The sequence below is a fragment of the Mus caroli genome, chromosome 5 (genome assembly GCF_900094665.2).
Source record: "Mus caroli chromosome 5, CAROLI_EIJ_v1.1, whole genome shotgun sequence".
Taxonomy (NCBI): domain Eukaryota; kingdom Metazoa; phylum Chordata; class Mammalia; order Rodentia; family Muridae; genus Mus; species Mus caroli.
In genome coordinates, this window is record NC_034574.1 from 38,386,686 (window position 1) to 38,412,536 (window position 25,851).

The 25,851-nt window shown below is 43.4% G+C and overlaps 1 protein-coding gene across 4 annotated transcripts in view; it reads right to left on the reverse strand.

The window, feature by feature from the left end:
* Positions 1–1,647: 1,647 nt before the first annotated feature.
* Prom1 (prominin 1) overlaps positions 1,648–25,851 on the reverse strand; it is a 107,386-nt gene continuing 83,182 nt past the window's right edge. For 2 of the 4 annotated variants that reach the window (XM_029477915.1, XM_029477914.1), the window contains exons 14-27: positions 25,673–25,776; positions 23,934–24,018; positions 22,115–22,261; positions 21,452–21,523; positions 20,235–20,327; positions 18,806–18,859; positions 14,776–14,856; positions 13,947–14,015; positions 12,662–12,754; positions 9,598–9,713; positions 9,083–9,106; positions 8,591–8,659; positions 3,101–3,140; positions 1,653–2,522 (exon numbers count right to left, since the gene is read on the reverse strand). In XM_029477915.1, the coding sequence (XP_029333775.1) occupies positions 3,125–3,140; positions 8,591–8,659; positions 9,083–9,106; positions 9,598–9,713; positions 12,662–12,754; positions 13,947–14,015; positions 14,776–14,856; positions 18,806–18,859; positions 20,235–20,327; positions 21,452–21,523; positions 22,115–22,261; positions 23,934–24,018; positions 25,673–25,776 (1,023 nt within the window). In that variant the 3' untranslated portion in view covers positions 1,653–2,522; positions 3,101–3,124. Of the gene's footprint in view, positions 2,523–3,100; positions 3,141–8,590; positions 8,660–9,082; positions 9,107–9,597; positions 9,714–12,661; positions 12,755–13,946; positions 14,016–14,775; positions 14,857–18,805; positions 18,860–20,234; positions 20,328–21,451; positions 21,524–22,114; positions 22,262–23,933; positions 24,019–25,672; positions 25,777–25,851 lie in introns of all 4 variants that reach the window. The other 2 variants (XM_029477913.1, XM_021161787.2) reach the window with 2 other exon arrangements.

The following is a 25,851-nucleotide window of genomic DNA, read 5'->3' on the forward strand; positions in this document are numbered from 1 at the left end:
GGAAAAAAAAAAAAATAAAAACAGCAAAGATACAGCTTAGAGCATCCAGCCTGGCCTCTGGAAGCAGAGAGGACAGAGGAGAGAGAAGGAAGAAGAGACAGTTCTCTGGACCTGTGAGGAAGAGGATCAAAGGCTGAGGGTAGTGGTGATGACAAGTATACTTCTGCATTAACTGGACACTGTCACTCACTAGTTCTTAATCTTCTCAAATTCTAGTTACTAAGGTGTCAATAGACACACAATCACTTCAGAGACACCTACAAACTAATTCTAAGAGAAGCCACCTGATCCTCTTGTATACCTCAGGATGATATCTTCTTGGTTTAAGAATGTACAGAATTTTGTTACGTGTAAACTTGAACTCTGTGGTTAACCCAGAAAGCCTAGCACAACCTTTACTAAACACATCATCTCGGAGAATTCCCTAAAGCCCCGCACTGCAGCTTGGGCACTACCCCGAAGATTAGAATGTAATTGGTCAGGAGTGGGCCCTACACAGGTAGAATTTAAATCCCCACTAGTGATTTTAATATGCAGTAGATGTTGGGAAATTGCCCGAGATTTTAAAGCTGTATATATCGTATAGCTCTGCTGACAACTACTCCTGAGCTGTGTATCTGATAACGGAACAATCTCTTCAGTTTCTAAGACTTGGCGAGAAATCTACTGATTAAAAATTCAGCAAGCTCTTGAAAATCTGTTTCTCCAAAGATCTACAAATGGGAAATAAGCAATTGCTCAAGCACGCCAGCAATCGGGGAAGAACCGGTCAAAGTCATGACAGGGGTCCACATCACAGCTCCTGCTGAGGTTGACAAAAGTCTACAAGTAACAAAATTCTGTATGTTCTTAAACCAAGACAAAAAACAAATGTGGGAGAATGACTCAATTTTTTTGTTTATCCTGGGTAACATTTAATTTTGTCCTTTCTAACTTTGTTAATTTTATTTTGAGTGTAGAGATCTGTTCCTTCTAAATTCACACCTTCACTGTTTTGACCATGTGCTACTTTGGTAAGGTAACTGTGCTGGGTTGAATAGTGCCCGACACGATTAACAGCCTTATGAGCCCCTCAGATGATATTTTTGTAAGGGGATAGTTGGGTATGTATAGAGATCTGGACCGTTTGCTAAGAAATGTTCTCTTAAAAAACTACAACGGTGCTAGATTAGGTAGCCCAGACTGGTCTTGAACTTGCCACCCTGTTGTGTCTGCTTTTTTTCTGTGAGCTGGGATTACAGGCATGTATCACCATGCTCACTAAAACAGTTAGGTCCAAAAATCTGTTAGCCCAAAAGACAACTGAGTGAGGAGGCAGGATACCAGCGGCTCTGCATGGGAGTGCTGCAATCCTGGAGAGCAGGGGACTAATCAGAGCATGGGCTTCATCACAGGTACTGCACGCTCTGGCCACTCAAGGAAGCCACACTTACCACGCTCCTTTAAATTGAAATGAATCAGGGCTGGGGTCGTATATGGAAAGGCTGGTGTAAAACAAACCCTTTACCTGCAGGACACAGTCTCTTTGACTTGACCAGCTTTCCCCCACTGTTCACTTTTGGAAAGGTGAAGGCCAACAAGGATAACCACAGCAAACGCAAATTCACTTTACACTTCTGTGTGTTTTAAGGACCAAACACCAAAGGCTCTGTTCATTCATGCTTTATTTTAAATCTCAGCATCAGGACAGGCTGATGACACACATCACAGATGACCAGATGACACTGAACGTAATGGCCATCCTTACAAACCAGAGAGGGCCACTAAACTGTGAACCAGGACCTGTGATTGCGATAATGATTCTGCTCCCAGCTGAGCGACAGTTCCTTCTCTCAAGGTCCCTTGTTCTGAATTTGGCAGTGGCATCAAGTGGGACACTCCGTGATTGTACTTGAATTCTATTTCTAAACCACAGGCAGCTCCACAATAAGCAGACGGAAATCCACAAGGAAGGGCACTGCCTGCTCTAGGTTGACACACTTTTAGTGAATGCAGACTCCTTTCTACAGCATCACTAGGTCACAACCACCCCAACAGTAACCTCATTTAGAAGAAAAATCTAGAGTATTCATTTGTTTAAAAAACTGACTGTGGTAAAAGGGTATATATACAATTTACTATACACAAAATACATCTCTTCTGTAAACTGGTTTGTGTTTAGCACACTTCACGTATGGAAGTAAGTTAGGTACCCAGCTATGACACTGGAATAGCTGGTTCACAGGTAAATGTATCCAGGGGGAACAAGGACCCCTATATGTTTTAGTGTCTAAATAGAAATTCAGTGTAAAAAGAAAAGTTGAAAACAAAACAGGAGAGAATCATTCATGAGTTGCAATGGATATGTGGATTATAACCATGATGACTGTTCATTCCTGACAAAGTGCTACCCTAAGACCACTGATGCCATGTTCCTAGTGCCCGCCTGAGTCTCCACCAGGTTTCTTCTGTACTTGGAACGTTCTAGAAGACTCAGAAACTATCCAAAATCTGTGATGCTTTCCATGTTGACTATCTTGATGCTGAAATGGAAATCAAACATAATGTTAGAAACTAGCTTTGAGTTACAAAGAAAAGCAAGAATGCAGACTCCTAAAATGCTTGTGTCAGGAGCCCAAAGAACTATAGAAAACACAAATTTATTCAAGAGGCAGGTGGGTGGGACTTGAGTGCATCATCTCATCATTGTGTTCCAGTTTAATTTCTGACATAGACTTTAAAAAATATGTTTATAGGAGTTTATTGTAAAGGAATGTTTTACAGTGTTCGCACAGATTAAAAACAAACAAACCTCTCAATTCCATAACCCTCAATGTACATGGGAATATTTGGAGCTGATTATATTTACTACATTTAACAACATCTAATTATATACCCTGCACATCTAGATGTAATCATGGTCCATGTGTGTGTATCAACACATATGTACATATACACATTATCTAATCACATATGTAGTTGGATTCCATGTAATTAAAATCATGTTATATAATCTATATACTTATTTAGATTTTCCACTTAATATGTTAGAATTACTTGTGTTGTAAAAACTAAAAGCAATAGTCCTACAAATTTACTTATATGAAAGCATCGGACTTACTTCAAGCAGCTTCAACTCCAGTTGTCAGTATCGAGACGGGCTAGAAACAGAAACAAAACAGAGAACTGTAGCACTGTGGGCTAGGCTGCAGGTGCTTTCACCATCTCTGCTGGGAACCAGGATGTGACTACAGTCACAGCTGAATACAGACCAATCCCCAGAGAGTTTACCAAGGAAAGAGAATGGCAGAACAAGCAGGCTCTTCTATCTATTCGTACTGTATTTGAAAGAATGATGTGGAAGATAGCATGAGGCAAGCTGAGGTTAAAGAATGTGTGTGCTGAAGGTCACTAGGAACATGTGTGCAGTATATCAGAGGAGCAGAGACCAGATGGTGGGCAGGTGACTGGCCACGAATGGCTCCCTGAAACTTGACTGTAGGATTGGGAGGTAGAAACCAATGGAAATTCTGCAGGAATCTTGCTGGATTCCATGTGTGTGAGACCAGATGTGTACATATCCTGTCAGTAGGTTTCTGATTAACAACCAATGCTAGTCCACCATCCTTTCACACTTCACTAAGACTACCACCTTGACCAGCATGAAGAATCTGTGCAGAAAGAGGTGGGAGGATTCCATCTGGAGGGCCCACACCCAGATCATTGTACAAGAGAAGGGCCTCCAGGCACCTTCCACAAGACAGGCACACATGGAGCAGTGCAGGAAGGGATACCATGGCCACAGAGCACTTCCCTAGAATCAAATTTCTTTTTTCCTTTAGGTAGGAGAAATATGGGGAAGGTGGGCCCTTTGCACGTCTCCCAAAGCATCCATAAGCAGATTACACAAAATGTACCTTCCACAGCTCAACAGCAAGGCATAAGTTTGAAGATATACTTCACAGAAACAGTACAGTATATCTTCCCCAATGTGGTTTGTTAACATTAGATGGGAAAACATCAAGCAGGGTATAGTGGCTAAGGCCCATAATCCAGTACTTGGGACACTGACACAGGAGGATTGCCATGAGTGTCAGGCCAGAATGGGGTACAGAAATGAACCGGCACAGAAAGGATACAGATCATGTAGTCTCCAGTTGAGTGGGCCCAATCCTTTCTATGATGGCAACTTGATGGGATTTAACATCACCATGAAAACACACCTCTGGACATGTCTGCGCTGGATTTTGGAGGTTAGGTTAAATGAGATGGAAGACCCACCTCAAATGTGAGTGGTTCCTTCCTACAGTGTAGATGTCCCAAACGAAATAAAAAGGAGAACACAAGCCAGACACTAATATTCATGCTCTCTGCTTCCTAGCTGTGGGTACACTGTGACCAGAAGCCTCATGCTTGTCATCATGACTTCCTGCCATGACTGACTGGCCATACCGTGGAAACGTGAGACAGAAGAAATCTTTCCTTCTCTAAGTTACTTCGGCCAGATATTTTGTTACAGCAGATATGCTTCCTCAGAGGAAACTACCTCTCCTTAGTGCAGACTGTATGGGAGGCAGAATTAACACTATGAAGAACATCCCAGGCTTCGTGGCTTAGCAGGAAGCCCATTGCTTTTCTTTTTCAAGGCAAAAGCAAATGACAGGTCCTGCGACGAACTGACTAGAGGCTGGGGCTGTATGAATACATGCATTGCACAGCAAATATAAAAGGGGGCTCTATTAAATTTGTGAAGCTGAATTTACTACTAGCAAGATGCTTCTTGCTTATTAACACTTTGCCCCGTCCAATTCCCCAGGAGGTAGTAGCTTGGCCAAACTGGCCCTACCTTGGCTAAGTGTCAGTGAGTGCTTTGATTGTCACAAAGCTTTTCCTAAAGGGCCAAGCACCGTCATGAAGCACTCACACCTAGCTTTGTCCTGGCTACAGCCAGTGTGTCGGTGCTCAAGTGGAATCACATTACCAGGTCCATGTGAAGGGAGCGGGTATCCAGGCTTACATGTACAGAAGGTCTCTCTAGGGGGTCTTTCCCTGTTATCCATGGCTCTGTGGGTAATAAAGGGAGGCTGAGTGGAACTGGCTTGGCTGACAAGCTAGGGATGCACGTTTACTTATTTACTGAATGGTTGGCTTATTTTTAGATTCTGTCAGAATCATCCAGAGAAGAACACTCCCATTATCATAAACTGCAAACCCTCAGAGAGGGGACTACACTGAACTGTGATTGAACATTTGACCCTCAGGAGCTCATTTGACCCTCACAACATCTAGGCAAGTACAGCTCTTATAGACACCCTCTACAGATGTAGGAACTGGAGCTTAAGGACAGTGTTAGCTTTCCACAATGAAGCAAGTAAAACAGAGTGAAGATTTACTCCAATCTTAGACCCTAGAGTCTTCTGACAGGAGTTGGGCGTCTTGTTGAAGCTGAAGTAACTCTGTCCCTAGGGCTTCTGAGATGTCACTCTCTCATCTTCAAAACATAAGCAAGCCTTCTAATCACCAATTGACTTTGAGTTCTTTTTCCTGCCCGGGAGAAGGAGGCTCCTCAGGTGACCCACCAGGTCCCCATAGGACAGCAAACACTCAGGAAAGAAAGATGATCGATCTTGGTGTAAGTGTCACTGAGAAAGTGGCTTCTGTGACACAGGATGGGCCCCTGCCATCTTTGGGACTTACGATATTGCAAAATCGAAACAAAGCGAACAAAACCTTCAACCTGTCTTTGGAGCCATCCCGCTTCCGGAGTGCAGAAAGCTCAAAGGCATCCAGACGTCCTGTGGAGCCCTGAGGAATGACTTTAGGCACTAACACAGCCCTGGCTTCACCTCTCACGCGATGTGGACCACAACCCTAGATGAACCGTTCACAGGAAGGCTCCTGTTTTTCCTGTCCTCTATCACAATCACCTCCTTCTTCTCTGCAGTAAATCAGACGGAAGCCTTAGCAAGGCTTCCTGCAATCCATTTACACAGACACGAACCGTTATTCAGGAGAGCCAGTAGCCCAGAGAACCAAGGGTTTCATCCAAGAGTCAGGGTGCCTGTGGGACTGAGTGGAGTCTCAGTTATTTCATCTTTGATGTTTAAAGAGAACATCTGCCTCTCCTTTGCACCCAAGAGCTCAGGCCAGGGCATGGCAGGATGACTCCAAGGAAGAGAACTGGTGACTTCCTAGCAGATGTGTCCAAACTTCCATCCCTCAGGGTCCCAGGTGAGCTAAGAATGTAGCCCAACACAAAAATTGTGAAGTTCCTGGAAGCATGACGAGACTTACTGTTTTATTTTGTTTTATAGCTTTTGTTTGTAACTTGAGTGCCTGATTGCTGGGTGTGAACTTTGTAGATAAGGATTGTGTTGGTATCCAAAGTCAAGCACACCTGCGGACTTTGACATCATTTCTAAGTGGCAAATTGTCCATAGCTGTCTAGATTTACTAAAGGGTTCCCGGTTCTCAAAGACAATCCTACCACTGGCAAGCTAAGCCCTCTCTTCTTAATGGAAACAGTATGGGACTGTGGCATCCTCTGCCAGGCCTAACAGAGCTTTTGCTCCCACTCATTGCTTCTTGCACTACACCACCATACCCTCTTTTAACATGGGCTTGTCGCCAGCTGCGGGGCAGTCGGCAGGTAGTTCTTCCACTAGAGCTAAACTACTCCACCTGAGGGCTCGGGCAGATCCCGCACCTGAGGGAGGTGAGGGACCAAGGCTGCAACTGGTCCATGACTTCTCACAGGCCACATTTGCCCTGGAGCTCCCCCTGCTGAGATGAGGCCAATGACAGGTCCTCCTGAATGTCTCCTCCTTCCTTTCACAACTCTGGATCCTCATAAATGTCTTGCACCCCAATTTCCATCTCAGCACTCTGCCAGAGACCCAACCGGCCACACCCTCAAATGAAATGTCCAGCTTGAAAGTGGGCATTTGGAGACGTCCCACTCAGGAGGCCAGGGCCAGAAGTCAACTCTACACACTCAGCAAGTCCTCAGAGCTCATCTTTGACCTGGAAAATCTCAGTTGAGAAATGGAGACACTCTCCAGGTTCGCCATGCCAGGAAGAGGGAGGGCAGCATAAAGTGCAGGCCATAGCACTGTGTACTTGCTCTGGACAAAACCTTGTAAACTGATACTTGCCTTGAAGTGACCTCACAACACAGTACTCTGGTACCCAAGTTCAGCAAATTACCAGAAAAAAAAGGTCTTTATCCCCCACTTCAGAACCTTACCGACCCTCCCCGGCATCATCAGATGCTCTGACCTGTGCATCTACACAACTCCAAATTCATCAAAAAAGATTCTGGATGGGGGCGGGGGATGGGGTGGTGGTACATGCTTTGGGGAAGTGATTAGGGTGTGAAACTCTAAAGAACTCACAGACCACCACAATGTGAAGACACAGTGAAAAAGGAGATAGTCTGTATGACAAATCTTCCCTTATCAGTCACTGTATCTGCGGGCACCTTGATCTCCTATTCCCCAGCCTATAGAACCATAAGGAAGGAATTTCTGTTCTTTATAAGCTACACTGCTTATAGTGTTTTGTTAGAGCAGCTCAGACATTAAAACAATTACCTCTCCCTGTATATGACAATTGAAACAAGGCGATTGTAAACTTTTAGAATGTACCAAGTTGTTAGTTGGGGGCGGTGGGTGAGAAACCTTTATCTTTTTGAAAAGAGAAATTTTATTAACGTTCTTGTTCTCTTCCTCTTGAAACCTGGCCCCGGTGCTTCTAGGTAACACTATGTAAGATAAGGCTATCCCTGAGTAGAAGGGGAACTCTTATGGGGAAGTATCAGGTAAGGAGCCCACACTGGGGACCTCCATGAAAGCGGTGTCTATTCTTTTAAAGTTATATGCCCAATGTGGAGCATAGGGCTTCTATGACAAGAGTGATTTCCCTGGCACCGATGTTCGATTCACTGCTTCGCAACGTAACTCTGTAAACATGGGGAGGACACACGTCTCAACAGAGAGGTAGCTCCCAGTGGACATGTCTGTCAAAAATTTTAGTGGAGTACAAGAGAATTCACTGGGCAGGTAATACTCAAAGTTATCTGGCAAATCCAGACCCACAGGAAGTCCCTTAACTCCACAGACCATAAAAACACAAGGATTTTAAAGGAAGAGTTTGAGTTCTTTTTTCAGGTTGATTACAGTTAATTTGCTGTAGAGAAGGCAAAAAGGAAGGGGAAGAGGGAGGGAGGGAGGGCGGGAGATAGGGAGGAAAGGAGGGAGGCAGAGAAGGTCTTCAAATCACTGCTTTGTGATTTGGGGCCAAGGAAGGCTCAGGGTGCACGTGCATGGATCCCATTAGGATCTAGAGTCGCTCACAGCATTTAGAGATGACTTTCAGTCTAGATGCTACTCAGCTCCATTGCTGAGAAATCCTCTGAAAATTTCTCCACTTGGCATTGTGGAAGGCTATGCAGAGCGTGGCTAGGGCTAGCCAGTGACAGTGCAGGGTCATAGTGCAGGGTCATGCAGAGAGACGTGAAGGGAACCAAGAGCATGCAGAGGACTCAGTGTCAGGTCTAGCAGAGACAAAAGGCTCACCACAGGCTAGGCATGCACTTCAGGCTTTGCTTTACCTTGTCATAACAGGATTGTGAACACCATATAAATGATCTTTATGATAACCATTACTACCGATTTCCAAACTGCAACAAAAATAAATACACCAAAAAACACCAAGTTACCCCTAGGGTGAAATATTTGCATTACGGATCACAAAGACAATGCAAGGGTTATAAAACATGCATCACGAATTGCTAAGTCTGCAAAGAAGGTTTGAGGGTGTAGTGTGTTTACATCTTCCCTCTTTCAAAACCACAGAGGGAAACAGTGGCTTCATGGATCAATACATTTAATATTAAAAGCATTCATTCACTCAATGAGCGGTTTGTAAGCACCATTTATGTGCCAACCCTCTTTCTAAGAGGTGTCATGATTCATCTTGACCCAGCTTTATCTATTGTTCTTTTCTCAAATCATCAATTTAACTAAAGGTCTGCCATGGAATTGAAACCTCTCCCACCCCACCTGTGAAGATAATTTTTTTTTTTAAAAAAAAACAGGCTTACTTTTTCATGGGCACAGTCTCAACACTATAAAATACAAAAGGGGGAGACAGGGTTATTTACTTGTTGCGTCACTATTAAGGTTCATGATTCCCCCCCACCCCCAGTGTTTTCACTGCAGTGAGTGCTGACAATTCAAACAGCAGAGATGATGAGAAGAGAGCAGTCAAAAGGAAGCATGCATGTTCACCAGACAGAACAAAGGTGGGCGGCAGAACTGGCGGAAAGGAGCAACGACAAGTTATCATAAAGTGAAATGCCACATCCCCGAGATGGACGAGCTGAAACAAGAAGGATGTGGGTTAAAGAAGCTGAGCTTGAAGAAGAAGTCAGAATCACAAGATTGGTTAAAAGCACACAAAACCCAGAACAGCAACCATAGTAACAGCAACGATGGAAAAGGGACAGCCCGTTGCTTAAGCAGAAGCCAAGTGTTTCTCATGAGAACTCGGCTTGGGTGGCTGTCTGGGGACAGTGATACAGAGAAATGCCTGGCCCTCAAGAAACCCCACACTCACTCATCGTATACATCCTCTGAATCCATCCTGCGATAGTACTTGGCCAGCTTGATAGCAATGATTACAGCCGGAAGTAAGAGCACCGTGGCTTCCCCTATGCCGAACCAGAACAAATTCTGAGGATAAAAATAACAACAAAAATCAGTAGAATTAGTGCTTGAAGTTTAGTAATAGGAAAGGACATTTGCTAGGGGGAGAATTGTTTGTGCAATTTTTGAAGTTCTTTTGCTCTCGAAATCAATTGTGAACCTAAGAGAATCAGGTAGAGTGCAACATGTTAGAGTAACCCAGTTAATTTTTCGGAAAGATGAGCAGATCCTAGCCTAGATATAGGCTCGTGTTTATTTTGTAAAGGAGCTATAAAAGCATCTAGTGGTGAAACTAAGATTTGGTCTAAGACAATCAAAACACACAGAATCACACAGCACATAGGGTATTGTTGAGATTTGGCCTTTTGCTATGTATTACAATTCTAAATACTGGCCTCCAAGGTCTGGTTGCCCTTAGGGATGAGGAGAGCCTCGTGTACATCAAGTGACGCTATATAACCTTGCTCCTTAGTTTAAAGCTATTGGTTGAATAAAGATGCCTACAGCCAATAGCTGGGCAGAAGAGAGGTAGACGGGGCTTTGGTTCCTGAGCTTGGGGTCAGAGGCAGAGACCACAGGGAGAAGAAGGAGAAGATGGAGAGAGGAGAAGATGCCACAGGGTATGGGACTGTGAGAACTGGTCGGGTTGGAGTAAGAACATGGCAAGTCATATCTCAGGGTAAGAGGGTAGATATCTGGCCAGCTCTAGTACTGATCAGGGCTTATTATAAATATAAACATTTTGTGTCTTTTATATGGGAACAAAATGATCTGAAGTGGGATAGAAACCTCCAACTGAAATTAAATATTTACTACAACAGCATATTTTTGTTGGACAGGCTGTCTAACAAAAAATGGTTAAAGATGGTACATTTTGGGCGGACCCTGGTGTGTGCTGAATGCCACTGTGTCCTCTTGGTTGAACTGTTATAGGATGAGGGTGCCACCGTCTTAACTAATCAGAAAAGTCAACTAGCCGTGGTAACATTGAACTATACGGAAAGGCAATTGAACTTGAGTGTGCTTGCTGATCACAGACTAAATTTGACTATGTTTTCTCAAAAAGCAATAGTAACATAAAAAAAAAAAAGCCTTGCTGTCAATATTTATAAGTACACTTAATCCTAGACTAGGCCTCTTGAGAGTGGGAGGTGGGAGGAGTCAGAGGGAAGGGCCAATTGAAACTAAAGATGTGTGAAAAGGCCACAAGAAAACCTAATATTTTATTTGGTCATTCAAATTCAAATTAAAAAAAATAATTTGAACAGAGCCGGACGGTGGTGGTGCACGCCTTTAATCCCAGCACTTGGGAGGCAGAGGCAGGCGGATTTCTGAGTTCGAGGCCATCTTGGTCTACAAAGTGAGTTCCAGGACAGCCAGGATTATACAGAGAAACCCTGTCTCAAAAAGCAAAAAAGCAAGCAAACAAACAAAATAAAACCCAAAAACACCACACACACACACACAAAGAGTTTGAATAGAAGTACCTTGCATAAGTAGATAAAGCTACTCTCAAAACTCATAAATTATTAAAGAATTTCCAATACCAGAGCTGGACTATCTCCCTCTGAGCTGTTGGTCAGAGAGGCTTATGAGACAATAATGGTAATTGTCATTGCTATTGTGGACAAGCCAGACTAAACAGAAAGACTCTAAGACTGAAGATACCACACACTCTTCTTATGAGACACAGAGAAGTCAGGCTGGAACTAGACTAGAAGCTTCCTCACTGATGACTAACCCTACAAATTGCAGAAGATGCTGTGCAGGCAGCTGTTGACTTCTGTCTGCAGCACTATCTGCAGGCCAGGGCAGATGTGCCCAGAGGTGCAGAAGTGGTGACTCTGTGATGGGGTAACCAACCTATTTTCTAACTGTATTTTGAAGTCCGTTCCACAGGAGATAATTCCTATCTGGTACTAGAAATTTAGTCAAAGACCATGCCTAGAAGGTTATAGGCCCTAATGAGGAAGCTATTTTTGTAGCTGTGTTGAGTCGACATGATGTACCCATACAATTGCCTTCCAAAGAATTACATTTATGCTACTGGTTGGCCCTGATGCCGGGTTTGGTCAGAGAGGCTTCTTTTTACAGTGAACAATGGTAACCGCAGATGGTCATAATTGGTCAAATCACAATGTGACTTTTGAATGTCTGACTATAATAAGTGCTGTGTTTATATCACCCTCAGAAAGGCTCGGGAAATATCAGAGGAAGGGATACAAAGACTAGAAGAGCTAGTGTTGTATGGTGCTGTGGAATACTGTCTTCCATGTGACTGTTGCACTCTTAAACAAAGAGCAGCAGTGGATCCCTACCCAGGACCTGCACAAGGTTGCGTCTTGTCAACTTCCTGTCATAAAGACAGTAGGGCTCCTGAGGCCCAGGCCACCCTGAGAATTTACAGAGAATTAGTGGTTGATGGGGGAAGAAAAAAATTCTTTTTGTGATATACCACTAGTAAGGGTGCTCACACTCCTCTAAATGACCCTTCAGCCATGTTCTTATAAACAACTCTAATAAAGACCATTAGGTTAAGAAAAACCAGTTTGGGGCTGGAGAGATGGCTCAGTGGTTAAGAGTACCGACTGCTCTTCTGAACGTCCTGAGTTCAAATCCCAGCAACCATATGGTGGCTCACAACCATCTGTAATGAGATCTGATGCCCTCTTCTGGTGCATCTGAAGATTGCTACAGTGTACTTAGATATAATAATAAATAAATCTAAAAAAAAGGAAAAAAAAAAAACCAGTTTGGAAAAGGAAGGTGACCAGAGTGAAGGGCATGAGACAAGGGAGGATAATGGTGGCATTATCTTTGGCCCCTAATCTTTAGAAGAACAGCTTTTCATAAAGCTGTAAAACTCTCAGAACAAGGTTGGACACGTAGAAAACTACCATTAACACAATATGGGGGTGTGTGTGGGGAGAACATTATTTAATATGTCTTCTCTTTTTGAAAGATGAAGTTCTTACCAGAGGGTCAGCAACATAGCCACACAGAATGCCATTAACAGCAGAGTCCATCGCGGTGGCCATGGGTTTGCAGGATGTCATCTTCTCTGTGATCTGTGGGACAGGAAACATCAGGAAACATTCACTGACCCAGGCTCAAAAAAAAAAAAAAAAAAAAATCATGCCATAAGTCAGAGGCTCCCCTGGCTGAATTCACAAGAGCATCTCCAAGTCCTGGAAGCCATGAGGGCTGACAGCTACTGAGCCCTGAGGAGTTCTAAAGCTGATACAATTACATACATTTGTAGCAAGACACTTAGTCCCCATGAGTCCCAGTTCTCCTCATTTGTTGTCTGGAATCTTAAGGCCCATCCTACAGAACTGCCGGAAGAACCAAGGAGCACGCATGCCCAGCCTAGAGCTATCGAGGACTGTTAGCTGATGAAGGAGTGGGTAACAAATGAAAGGTGCCATTCAGCAAAGGCAAACAAAGGGCTGAGGGGATTGAAGTCTGGGGTGCTTGCTCTTATGGGGAGGCTGTCCCACCCCAAATGTCCTGGCTCCCCCTATTTCCAAATCCTCTCAACACAGGCAAGTGTAAGAAGTCTTGACACTACAGGACTCCACTGGGCTTGAAGTGCGCACTTGCTTCTTTCCTAACTATGCATTTAGCCACCTTGGACCCCCATCAAGCTGAGCTGCACATATACCCCACCCCCAAGACCACACTATGTCAAATTCACCATAACCACCTTCATGAAACTCCCCGAGTCCATTCAAAAACGAACGTCCTAGCGCATATCCTGGGACGTGAAGGGGTGGTAGAGAAACGAGAATCTGGCTTGAGCTAACTTAGGGTGTATATACACTACAGTAAACTCTGTTCTCTGAGTGACCATTTAAGGAAAACCCTTATGTACCTGCTTATGCCTATGCATAATTGGGCATGTATATAATTAAAGTCACACACACCATGGGGAAGGACATGCGAAGCGAATGAACGCTTATATAACTTGCACCTTTAATTAAAAGAGAAAACTACCCCGTCCCACCCCTACCAACTAGTCCTCTTTCTGAGGACCCCATATAAGGAAGCCTCAACCAGTAACCCGCTGACCTTGCTGCTTCCCCAGACAGCTTGCTGCTTTGCTAGTCACTTCCTCGGGTTCTCTATATAACATGTGTGGGACCTGGAGCAGCAGGTCTGGACAGGCACTTTTATCTATCTGCAGTTGAAATGACCAGGATTTTAATATCTGTCTGAGATGTAGCACCCTTTATGTCCATGAAAGACAACGCTACTTACGGCATAGAAGACCCAGTGCAGATAATGTTCAAAGTAGCCTAGTATTGTTTTCCCAAACTTCTTCGTTTCCTAGAAAGAAATCAAAGATTAGGACTCTTATTAAAAGGACTAGAGCAGAGGTTCTCAACCTGTGGGTTACATATCAGATATCCTGCATATCAGATATGCTACATACCAGATATTATGATTACACATATTACGATTCATAACAATAGCAAAATTACAATTATGAAGTATGGTTAAGGGTCACAATAACATGAGGAACTGGGTTAAAGGTGTTTAGTTTCAGACCTCGGGACAAGGTACATATCTTACTTATCAAAGCAGACCTGGTCTCCAGGTTCCCCTAGCATCCACCAGTCCCTACTTGGCAATACTCTGCCCACAACACTGCACTCTCCTGCCCACAGGCCTGAACTCTCCAGCCCAGGGGCTGGACTGCCTTTCCCCCAGAGGCTCTTCCATATATTTTGATCTCCTCTCTCTCTTTCTCTCTCTTCTTCTTTTCTCTCTCTGTGTGCACCCTCTTTCTCTCTTTCTCTTCTCCCTCCCCCACCCCACCCCATGGTGACGTCCCTGGCCTCAGTCCTTGGGGGCCAATGAACTCACCTGAGATCCAGCTTCCCAATAAACCTCTAATTAATGTAATCTAATCTGTCTTGAATTGATTGATTTCACCAGTGGAAAAAGAACCTTTCAAAAGGGTTGCAGCATTAGGAAGGTTGAAAACCACTGGACGAGAGCATACTTCATGGGCATAGCCACTTCATCCTGTAATATACTCCCAGGGCACTTTATCTACACTTTTGTTTAAGAAAAGAGAACTCACCCCGATAACGATGAGGGAAACATTATTGGTGAGGAAATGCTGAACAGAATCCAAAGAGGCAAGGATCTTCTCCACTTTCTCCTAGAAAACACAGTAATTGGAAGGGAAGCAAGAGATTTAATTAAGCAGTTTGCAAACAAATTAGAGTTTTCAGAAAGGCCAATTCCAGGATCCCCTCATCTCCTGATCAAAATCTGAAGACCCTGAATTCCTCTCTATAAAATGGAGTCATATAATCCATGCAATCTGCTTGTGTACATATCTAGTACCAGGTACCTGCTCCATCAGTAGCTGAGATACTGGGACATAGCTGTGTGTGTTAACAATAACAAAACAGGGCTCTATACATGTTTGTGGTAGACATAAACCTTCTTCTGTATATTTGCTTGCTTTCTCTCTCTCTCTCTCTCTCTCTCTCTCTCTTTCTTTCTCTCTTTCTTTCCTTCCTGCCTGTTTCAGTACTGGGGGTTGATCCCAGGGCCTGTGCTCACTAGACATGCATTCTACCACTGTGCTTAATTCCAAGGCCCTCTATTCAAGATATAACTGTTTGGGCTGGAGAGATGACTCAGTGGCTAAGTGCACTGACTACTTTTCCAGAGGTCCTGAGTTCAATTCCCAGCAACCACTTGGTGGCTCACAACCATCTGTAATGAGACCTGATGCCCTCTTCTGGTGTGTCGGAAGACAGAGTATACTCAAATAAATAAAATAATTTTAAAAAAAAGATATAACTGTTTGAACCTACCCACAGACACAGAACTCTTGTTGATAGATAGCCATCTAGTGACTAGGGTGTATAACTGGGCACAGCCCTGAACTCTCCTGCCCACAGGCCTGAACTTTCTAGCCCAGAGGTTACGTGCCCAATAGGTCCTTGATGGAAATTCCCTGGTCATTTGTGAAGTCACATGACTGGAAGAAGGGGACTTGATGACTTCCTTTGGAGGAAATAGATGACCTCCTTCAAGGTTGCCCAGCTAACTGGTTTTTGTGGTTTTGTTTTGTTTTGTTTTTGAGAATTTTGAAATCTGTCACCTGTTGTGCTATACCTACTCCAGTAGTGACTCCAGTGACAGGACTAGAAACCTGGATGCAATCCGGAGGCAAAAAGTTCACTGAAACTTAGTCTCCTGGAACCGTGGCATCCTGTATAACGAATGCTCCAAACTTGTCCTTGCAAATGGATCTATGTGCTTTCTTTCAATATTGTTTTGTTATAGGTCCCTCCAAGCAATGACTTGCCAAATACCTAAGCAAAATCAAACTTTGCTTCCTGGCCTTCACCAATGCCAGGACCTTGAGCTGACCCTGGGCTTGGAATGCAGTAAGAATGTTACCTATTCAGTAACATTCAGAATTGCCTCTAGTATTGTAAGAGAGATAGTGAAAGAAATCAGGCACTACTATCTATTACATAGAGTTAGAAATGTCAGGGCAAGCTTAGCAAAGTAAGTTTAGAATTCTTATTATAGTTATGTATGGCAGACTATATTACTTATTAGTAGAAAGTCCCCCACACACTATCACTTAGAATAAAAGCCAAGTCGCTCCCATATACAGGAATTTACAATGGTTTAGGAAGTAGATCAGGCTGTGTTTTTAGAGTATTGCATTGTTCATGAAGTTAGCTAGGGCGGAACTCCCTAATTAGAACCATGACTTGGGCGTGAAAGCCCTTGTCCTGGAATTGTAAAGACCTCACACCTGGCTTCTAAGAATATAGCTGACCTTAGATAGAGCTGACTTTGTCTCAGTTGTTTTATTGCCCAGTTCCTGCCAGTCTTTGTGTTTGCATTCCTCTGTTTTGTGTAAGAGTCATTAAGCATCCAGTAACCTCATTGTACCTTGCCAATGTGTCACCTAAATTCCCTATTTTCTTGTGTATTAAAAGTTTGATGCTCAATTTGACAAATTACATTCAAATACAGCACACTCCTTTGTGTCCATATTTGTTCGTCATTTCTCGCTGACTCCTGCCCACTTGACTGGGACCCTGATTTTTCCTGTGGATTGAAGGGGGCCAACTGAGGCTGGTCGGTGGCACTGTTGAAGCATCACACCAAGAGACAGCCACTGCAAACCCATGTGACCACTTGTTACAAACAGAAAAAAAGACTCCTTTTACACAGGGGAACACAGCTGGGCAAGTGAATCAGAACTGAGTTCTGTCTACTGTTCATGCCCTAAACTGGACCCCACAGGGAGTTAACATGCAACTTTGGGTCTCATCCTGAATGTGCAGAGAGAGCCAGCAAGGACCGTGAGCTCAGAAGTATGTTACCAGATCCCTTTGGCATGGGACATGCATGTATGAAATGCACTGGGACTGGGGACACAGGCATGGCCCTGGAGAAGAGCAAATGTCCTGGTCTTCAGAGGGACTGTGTCTCAATATTAAAGAAAGCAGAAGGAGCATTCTTTTTTTTACAACTGTGGGGTTCACACCCAAAAGCTTCTATGAGCAGCCTTTCCAGTTTAACAAAGATACTTATTTCTGATGTACCTGCAGCAGTTCTGAGGATACGATGAACACAACACAGCCTTAGGGCTCAGTTTGTTTCAGGGGGCCTTTTGTGGTGGTGTAGTGAACCTTTCAAGATGACTGGAGCCCTTCCTGGCACAGCTTCCCAGCTGTAGGAAGGTATTTGGTCAGTCCTCCAGTCTAGGAGTTTGGAATCAGCCACTCAAATAACCTTTTACAGCAGGGAAGGGAAAGGTTTACTGAACGTGTAAGGATTTTTCTTACCACTTTTCCCCTAAACAATACAGGACGGCAGCTATTGACATCATATTTCTATTGCATTGGGTATTGTACATAGTGTAGAGATGGTTTTAGTACAGCAGAAGGTGTATCTATGATGGACACACATGCTATGCAATTGATGTGAGGGAACTGAGTATTCGTGGGGTGTTTTGGAAGCCATCTCCTTCTCATGATGGCAACAATGGTTGTGGCCAAGTGACTTGTTCCGACTGATGGGATGGGCTGTAAGACAAGAGGCAGCACCCTGAGCAGTGGCTTAAAGGCGTCTGTGAGTATGCTTATGCCCCAAGCTTGTGTCAGTCTGTTATTCTCTAATAACTGAAATGATCTCCCTCAAAACTGCAAACAGTAAATCTGTCTGGGGATGGGGGGTGGGGGTCTATATGCCACATTATGGCAGATTGAATGAGAATGGTCCCTATAGGCAAGTATATTTGAAAACATGGTCTCTAGTTGGTGGAACTGTTTGGGAAGGATTAGGAGGTGTGGCCTTGTTGGAGGAGGAGTGTCACTGGTAGTGGGAGGTTTAAAAAACCCGTGCCATTCCCAGTTCTCCCACCCCCACCCTCTCTTTCTCCATCGGCTCCCTTCCTCTGCCTCCCTCTTGGCATGCCTGTGGATCAGATATAAACTCACATCTACTGCTCCAGTACCATGCCTGTCTGCCTACTGCCATGTTCTCCACCAGCTGTGGCAAGAGGCCACTCTTCCAGGCTGAGTCTTTTAGGAAATAAGCAAGTTGAAAAGCCTGAGATGGGCTGGTGAGATGGTGCAGTGGTTAAGAGCACTGACTGACTGCTCTTCCGGAGGTCATGAGTTCAAATCCCAGCAACCACATGGTGGCTCACAACCATCTGTAATGACATCTGATGCCTGCTCCTGGTGTATCTGAAGACAGCTACAGTGTACGTCATAAAAATAATAAATACATCTTTAAAAAAAAGAAAAGAAAAGCCTGAGATATAACCAGCAGTGATGATGAACATGTGTGGATAACAGTGCTGAGAGTACCATAGATATAAAGCACAATCTTTCTAAGTGTAACCACACTTAAGCTTGTCTCCTACACAGCAAAACCCAGACTCCTAAAACTTGCATTAAAAGAAATACTTGGGAGAAGGGAAGCCATGGGGAAGCCAGGTTTGGTATTCAGAAATACTCGACACTTTTATTTAACTTAAAGTCCTTGTGAAAATCAACACTTCTGAAATTCTAGGTGTGGTCCTTGACAACAAACCTCATGAAAGAAAAGCAAACCCTTACCGGCAACTTGTTGCTTGTCTGCTGGAGGGTCCAGATACTTTGTCTTAACGTATTCTGGTGGAGAAAAGAAAAAGACTTCAAAATTCTCATCCAACACAACACCACATGCCTTGTGTCAGCCCCTCTCCCAATACAGGCATCAGATCTGACAGTATAGTGTAATGGCTCCATTCTAGAAAGTAGAGCAGACATGAGCAACAGCGTGGACCTTAGGCACTGTTTGTGTGTAAGAAAACCTACAGAAGACAGAATCATATATTCATTCAAAGGATTGCGTATCACATGCAGCATATAGGAACTCCTTTGAAAAAGGTTTAACCGGTGGAAAAGCTCTTTTCAAAACAGTCTGCCCATCAATCATGGCTTACCTAAATGGTTTAGGTTAAGGTGAGAAAACTTTATCTGTAAAGAGCCACACTGCCAATACTTCAGGCTTTATGGACCTTATTCTATTCTCATGGCCAACTGCAGCCAGAGATGGTTTTCTAATAAGCTGCAATGGCTGTGTCCCAATAAAACTTTATTTAAAAAAAAAAGAAAAAGAAAAACTGAGAGCAGGCTGGATCGGCTCAGGCTGTGGTTTATAGGGGGACTTTGCCATTCCCTGTCTGGTTTAGATGACAGATCTATGGCCAGGTTGTCCTAGCTCTGAAAAGACCAGGGTGTAGAAAAATGCAAACAACAATAAGTATGCTCACATATGCTCTGTATGTTCTAAGTGTGCACAAAGACAGAGAACTGTAGTGAGCCAATACACAGAGTCTATGAATCTAATAGGAGAATCCTGTGGAACTCTAGCAAACCATACTGTTTGATGAGGATACTGGGGGAATCACTATGTTTTACAGGGACAAAAGGAGGATTTGAAACCAGATCTGTGGGATCTCAAACTGCAAACTATAGAACTATAGAACTTTGCTTTGTATAAAACTATAGAAGCAAGGGAACAGAAAGTTGGGAGGCTCGGGGGCAGAATGGAGGAGAAAGAGAGACTAGCCATGGGTGGAGCCAACAGAGCTAAAGGAAAAAGAGGTACTTACCCTCACCCTTACAAATTTCTAAGCAGAGTTTGCAGAAAGAGAATTGGAGAATACATCAGCATGGGCCCAGAGCACAATCATACCACCCAGGAGGCCTACTAAAAGGAGTGCAGGCTAAGGTGTGGTGCTGGAGACAGGTGGGTGGGGGCGGGGGGGGGGGGATCTCACTGCTCACACCCTCATGGAAGGAAGAGACGGGAGAGCAATGAAGGAAGGTGTGATCGAAGGTTGTGGGTTTTAAAGCCCAGCTCCACATTGGAGGCTGAGGCTGAGTGGATGGGCCCTCCATCATGAGTGTGGGTCTTGAGGCTATCTGCAACTAAACTAGCTAAGGAAGTGCTGGATCTCACTCAGGCTGCTACAAAATGAAACAGGTTGTTAAGTGTTACCAGTGATTGCTGCACAGGAGGGACAAGCTGCTGGTGGATGGCTCTTATATTCTGTACATCCAGTAAGAAGGCCTGTTTCAACTTTCCTTCAGGCTACAAAGAAAAGAAAACATAAGGATCAACAAGACTACAAGACAGACTCTTTAACCATAAAGGACACCAGAAGACACTACATAACTACAGGATCCTCTCTGAGACAATCATGACATGAGTAGGGATTGGGGCTAGCCCAGAGATGCAACACCTAGACAAAGGTCTTCAAACTGTGAAGCCACAGATTTAGCAACATTTCACACTCCAAAGCACAAGACGCTGTGGTTTCTTTTCCTCTGCCCCCAAGTAATATAGCCACTAAAGTTCCCTGTTTAACTGTTGAGAAAAACCAAAGCTCAGTTGAGAATGAATCAAGTTAATTCCCACTTAAACAATGGTCAGAATATGAACTATAACAACCCTGTAAGGCAGGTATAATTTCTGCCTCCATTTTACAGATTGGAAAACTAAGGCACAGGTGGGTGAAATACCTCGCTCAAGCTATTAGTGTTAGGAAGAGACCAAGTCACGGTTTAAAGCTGGGTCTTCCTCTAAAGTCCAGCTTCCTTGTCACCACAGCCTACTATTTGTTAGAGAGGACCAGTCAGGTCACGTAGAAGAGCTGATGTGGTAGGTCTGTGGCTATGATGGTGCCTCTGCCCAATTTTATATGCTCACTGTTGGTGATGCAAGGCACAACTCAGTTACCACTCCTTACAATGCAGGAAAAATGTATGTATGTGCATATGTATATGTGCATGTCTGTATGAGTGTACATATGTATATATCTGTGTACATGTATGTATATCTATATTTATGTTTACATGCTGTATGTACATATCTGTATATATGTGTATGTCTGTGTGTGTATGAGTGTGTGTATATCCTGTGTATATGTATGTATACGTATGCATCTGTACACATATGCATGCTGTGTGTATGAATGTGTATATATGTATGTGTATTTGAAGTGGAGGTGTGGATCCATGAAAGCACATGCAAAGGTAAAGGCCTTCTGGACCACATAGGGACAGTTGCCAGTGGGACCTCCAGTGCATTGGTGAGGTGCTTGTGAGACACAGTCAAGCCATGGTGACAGGTACTTCTTTGTGGCTTCCCAAACAATGCTATTGATATTTGCTATTCCAGCTATGACAGTGTTTAACCAGGCTACTCAAACTTACCAACTGGTTTGCTTTTCCTTCCAGGGTAGAGGCAAATGTCAGCAGATTCACTTCGGTAGGGGATTTCTCAGTCTATCAGGGAAGAAATGAGAAACAAAACAAAACAAACAAATAAACAAAAAAAAAAACATCTTATAGACAAGGTTGAAACCTGAACCATCAAAACATAGCATTTTGAACAGAGGGTCACAGCCATCAGGTAACAAAATAAAGCTAGAAACTGTTACACAGCTAACAACCTTTGCATGTCTATGTATCTGTTTTATTTTCATTCACCAATGAAAAAGAATGCTACAAATACACACTGTAACATTCATGGATCTTAAAAGATGCTCAGTAGGATAATCTAGAAAAGCAAGTCACCAAGTATAGGTTTCTACTTATATGGATTATTCAGAATAGAGCACAGATGGTGGCTGCCAGGAGTTTGGAACTGGGAACAACTGTTTTTGGTTAGAGTGCTCCCTGTGGGTGGTGAAACAATGTTGGGGCTGGAGATGCTAACTATGAATACACCAAATGTCCCTAAACTGCTAGCCTTAAAAAGGCTGACCTTTATGCTATGTGAACCGACTATTGTGATAAACAAAAATGAAAAAGAAACACATGTGTGGAATATTCTGATTTTTTCCCAAAGACCATGCATCTGTATCTGACTCATACCTCCTTCAAGTATGTGGAATAATCGATTGTATCTATCCCAGAATGTGCAAAGTCCTCGAGGCTCTTCCTTCCTGTGTTATCCAACAGTTCAATGCTATCAATGTTCACATTCAGGTTTTCCAACTCCGTATTTATGTTTTCAGAAAGCTGTGTTAAAAAAAAAAAAAAGCTTCCTTTCAGTCATACTCAGAGCCTTCAAGAAGAACAGAGGTTACTGGATAAAGAGAGATGCATACACTTTGATTGGAATCACCACCTCCTTCTCCGCCTCCATAAGCATTCTCTCTGGAGGTACAATCTAAAGAGAAGTAAGATTGCATCTCCACCCTTAAAGATCTCAGAGCAAGAGTCGGAGTCATAAGAGAGAGACCCATGAACTCCCTCAGAAGACCAAGGAGGACTCGGTGGAAATGGGCTGTAGAGAAGAAACGACCTCTAAAAAAAGATAAAAGCATCCAGTCTTGACAAATAGAGGGGCTAAAAGGACAGAGCAGGCTGTCATTCCAGGGAGGGGACCAGCAGTAGAAAGGCATAGGAGGTATCCTCTGGGAGACAAAGATCCTGGGAATGTGGTTGCTGATGTGGGGTTGTTTTCATAGTCAATCAGTTGTTTCCATCAGTATACAGTGCCTGGCTACCATTCTCAACTGTTACATAGTGGGGTAAGGGAAAATAGCCCATGGCATGTTGGACAAGATAGTGATTATATATATATATATATATATATATACATGCTTAGGACTTTGTCACAAGATGATGTTTTAATTTATAGGAATATTTAGTGGAGGTGCTGCATACAAAACTCACATAAACCTTTCAAACAAAAGGTCCTCACAATGGAAAGCTGTAGAGCCATCTTGGTTCCTCTAATGACCCTCCATGATGTCAAAGTGAGCAAGATGTGGGGCGGAACCTTCTCCCCTCGTCTTGATTTGGATCGATCTATTCAGGAAGCTGAGAAGACTTAAAAAGGCTGCCTAGTAGGAAGATTGAAGACATCTAAGATAATTGTTCTTTAGAACAAGAGCAGAAACTCTTGCTTTTCTGTCCAGTGTGCTGTAGGGTGGCCTTTGCTTGGCATCTAAAGACACGACAATGGTGTGGGCTGGAGTACAGGTAAGACAGTCATCCTCCTTTGGATTCCATCCTTTCTGCTCCTTGTCACAGGTCAGCATGGCTTGCATAACCCACTCAGGAGTCCTTGAGTAGCAGTGCTTAAGGTGTAAGGAATGAAGACGGTGGCAAGCATACTTTACCATCTAATTCCCAAGCCCTAGACCTGGCAGAGTAGAGGAACTGGTCCTAAAGAGCCAGCATCCCTGGGAAGTGAGTAGGCATCTTCTTATAGAGCATGCTGGCTCAATGAAACTAACGGTTTCATCTTACAGAAGACCTCTTTGGAGGGTCTTGTATAGTCTATAGAATAACTGTAAAGAAGATAAGGACAACTGGCTGGCGGTGAGAAGAGGTTTGGAGATTAACAGATAAGAGTGAGGATTGCAAACAGCTGCCAGAATAAGTAGATCCCATGCAAGACTGGGAGAGAACATTTTGGCCCACACCTTGCCCATTTGGCATTATTAGAAGTCACTAGAGGAACTAAGGGGGCCATAATGGTGCTCCATAATGGTGCTACAGCTTTCCAATGCGAAGTGGTTTCCCTAGAACGGTTTTGATGAGTTTGTACCCATTGTAAACTACTTGATGTCACTTTAAAACTGTGTTTTAACTTCTGAGGGCTTCACCAAAGGGAAGAAATACACCCGTGTTTAGTAAAAGGAGGAAAAGGTCAAGTTTATAACTGCCTCTGATGACTCACCTTGTCAATGTTGAAATGATCACTGATGTTGACGACATTCTCCAGCTGAAAAGCAGCATATGCACCTCGACCTCTCTTGCAATCCCTATGGGAAGAAACAGAAAAAAACTGACCAGTTCAGCAATCTCTGGCTGTCCCTAAACATGAAGGAAGAGGTTTGTTGTCCATCTGACTAGGAGGAGCATTTTCCCACCTTGTCAAAAGTGTATGATGGGAAGTAAGTACCCCCAGTTACCCCAGGTTTAGAGGGAAGGGAAAGAACATCACATGCTACTTAGAGGCTTGCTCTAAAATCCCAACTAAAGACAAGTAAGAGAAATTTTCTTTGAGTGAATTCAAATAATGAAGAGCCCTGAGGCTCTTTGTGTATCTTGTCAGATGACCATGAATTTGAGGTTCAGAAGCAAGACCTCCAGAAGTCATCTGATGCTTTCACATGTGCACCCATGTGGCTATTGAACATCAAAAGACATTTATGAATGAAAGTGGAAAGACCCAAAGGGAACCATGAAAATGACCACGAAAATGACTAAGTCTTCCACCCAAAAGAAAACATAAGGAAGAAGATGCTTCCATGGGAAGGATGCTGACTGCTTGAATGCTCAGCCAACTCACTACCAACGGGAGGGAAAAATGAAAGAAAAGTTTTAAAGTTAGGGGTTCATTACACACAGGAGTCTGTGTCATGTTACTGCTGCAGGACTTGAAGATTCTAGGTTATAAAAGGGTTGGAGAGATCTGTGTATTCAGTTAGCATTGCAGGGATACTAGTGACAGAAGTCAGGATGTTCTATCAGTATTCTTACGTGTCAAGGGAAAACTGCATGTAAATGAACAATACTAGAATACTATTCTTATCATGTTCTTATCATGTGTCAGGCACTACTGCAAACATATACATCTCACTTGGCTGTAACAACTCCATGGACAGATTCCCGTGGTTATGCATCACACTGAATGAAGAAGAATTAAATTGTCCAGATCCACAGGATCTAGGCTGGACCCCAGGTGATCTGATTGTACAATGCACAAGCTAGCCCTAAAGTCGTCTCACTATTGAGTGCCTGTGATATGTGCCACTCTCTGAATTCTTAAAAGATCCTGTTAATGTGTATTATTGTTCCCTTAGCCAGGGAATCTTAGGGAATACTAAGACAGGGAGACTGAGAAATCACCAAGACCAGATCACAAGGGCTTGAAAAGATGACATTTTGGGATCATTTTCTATGATTATTTTGTTGAGACTAGAAAACAGCTTACTTCTGAAATTGGAACTTTATACCATTAAGTAGAAAAAAAACACTGAAAACAAAATTCTTATGTTTAGTAATAATAAAAAACATTGTCAGCAGGAAAGTTGTTGGAGATTGGTGCTAATGCTTTGAATCTGTGTGTCCACATGCTGAATGAAGGTCTTTGTCCCCAATTGGTTTTTGATCTATCAATAAAGATGTCCACGGCCAATGGCCAGGCATAGGGCGGGACACTGAGAGTTGTGCAGGTAGGGCAGGAGAAAGAGAGGACTGGAAAAAAAAGAAGGGGACACAGTAGCGGCAGGAGATAAAGCCAACTAGCCACAAGGCCACTGGCTACTTCCCTGATTGGGTCTGGGGTAGCAGGGGAAGGTTTAGGAGTGCCCAGCCTTTGAAGTAGCCAAGGTAGCGTGGCCTGCCCAGGAGCATAAGGCGGGGTAGCAAAAACTACCCACAACAGAAAATGTCTATTGTGAGAATTAATACCTGTAGACTTGCTCAAAGGTCATGTTAATGTCTGGTTTATTGAATAGCATGCCAGAGAGATAAAATTGCCATTGTTCCTTGAGCAGATAGGGAGTGTCCAAAACCTGGAACAAACATAAAATTTGTTTTAAAGACAGTTGTACAACTAACTCATACAATCAAATGTATCATTCAGTTAG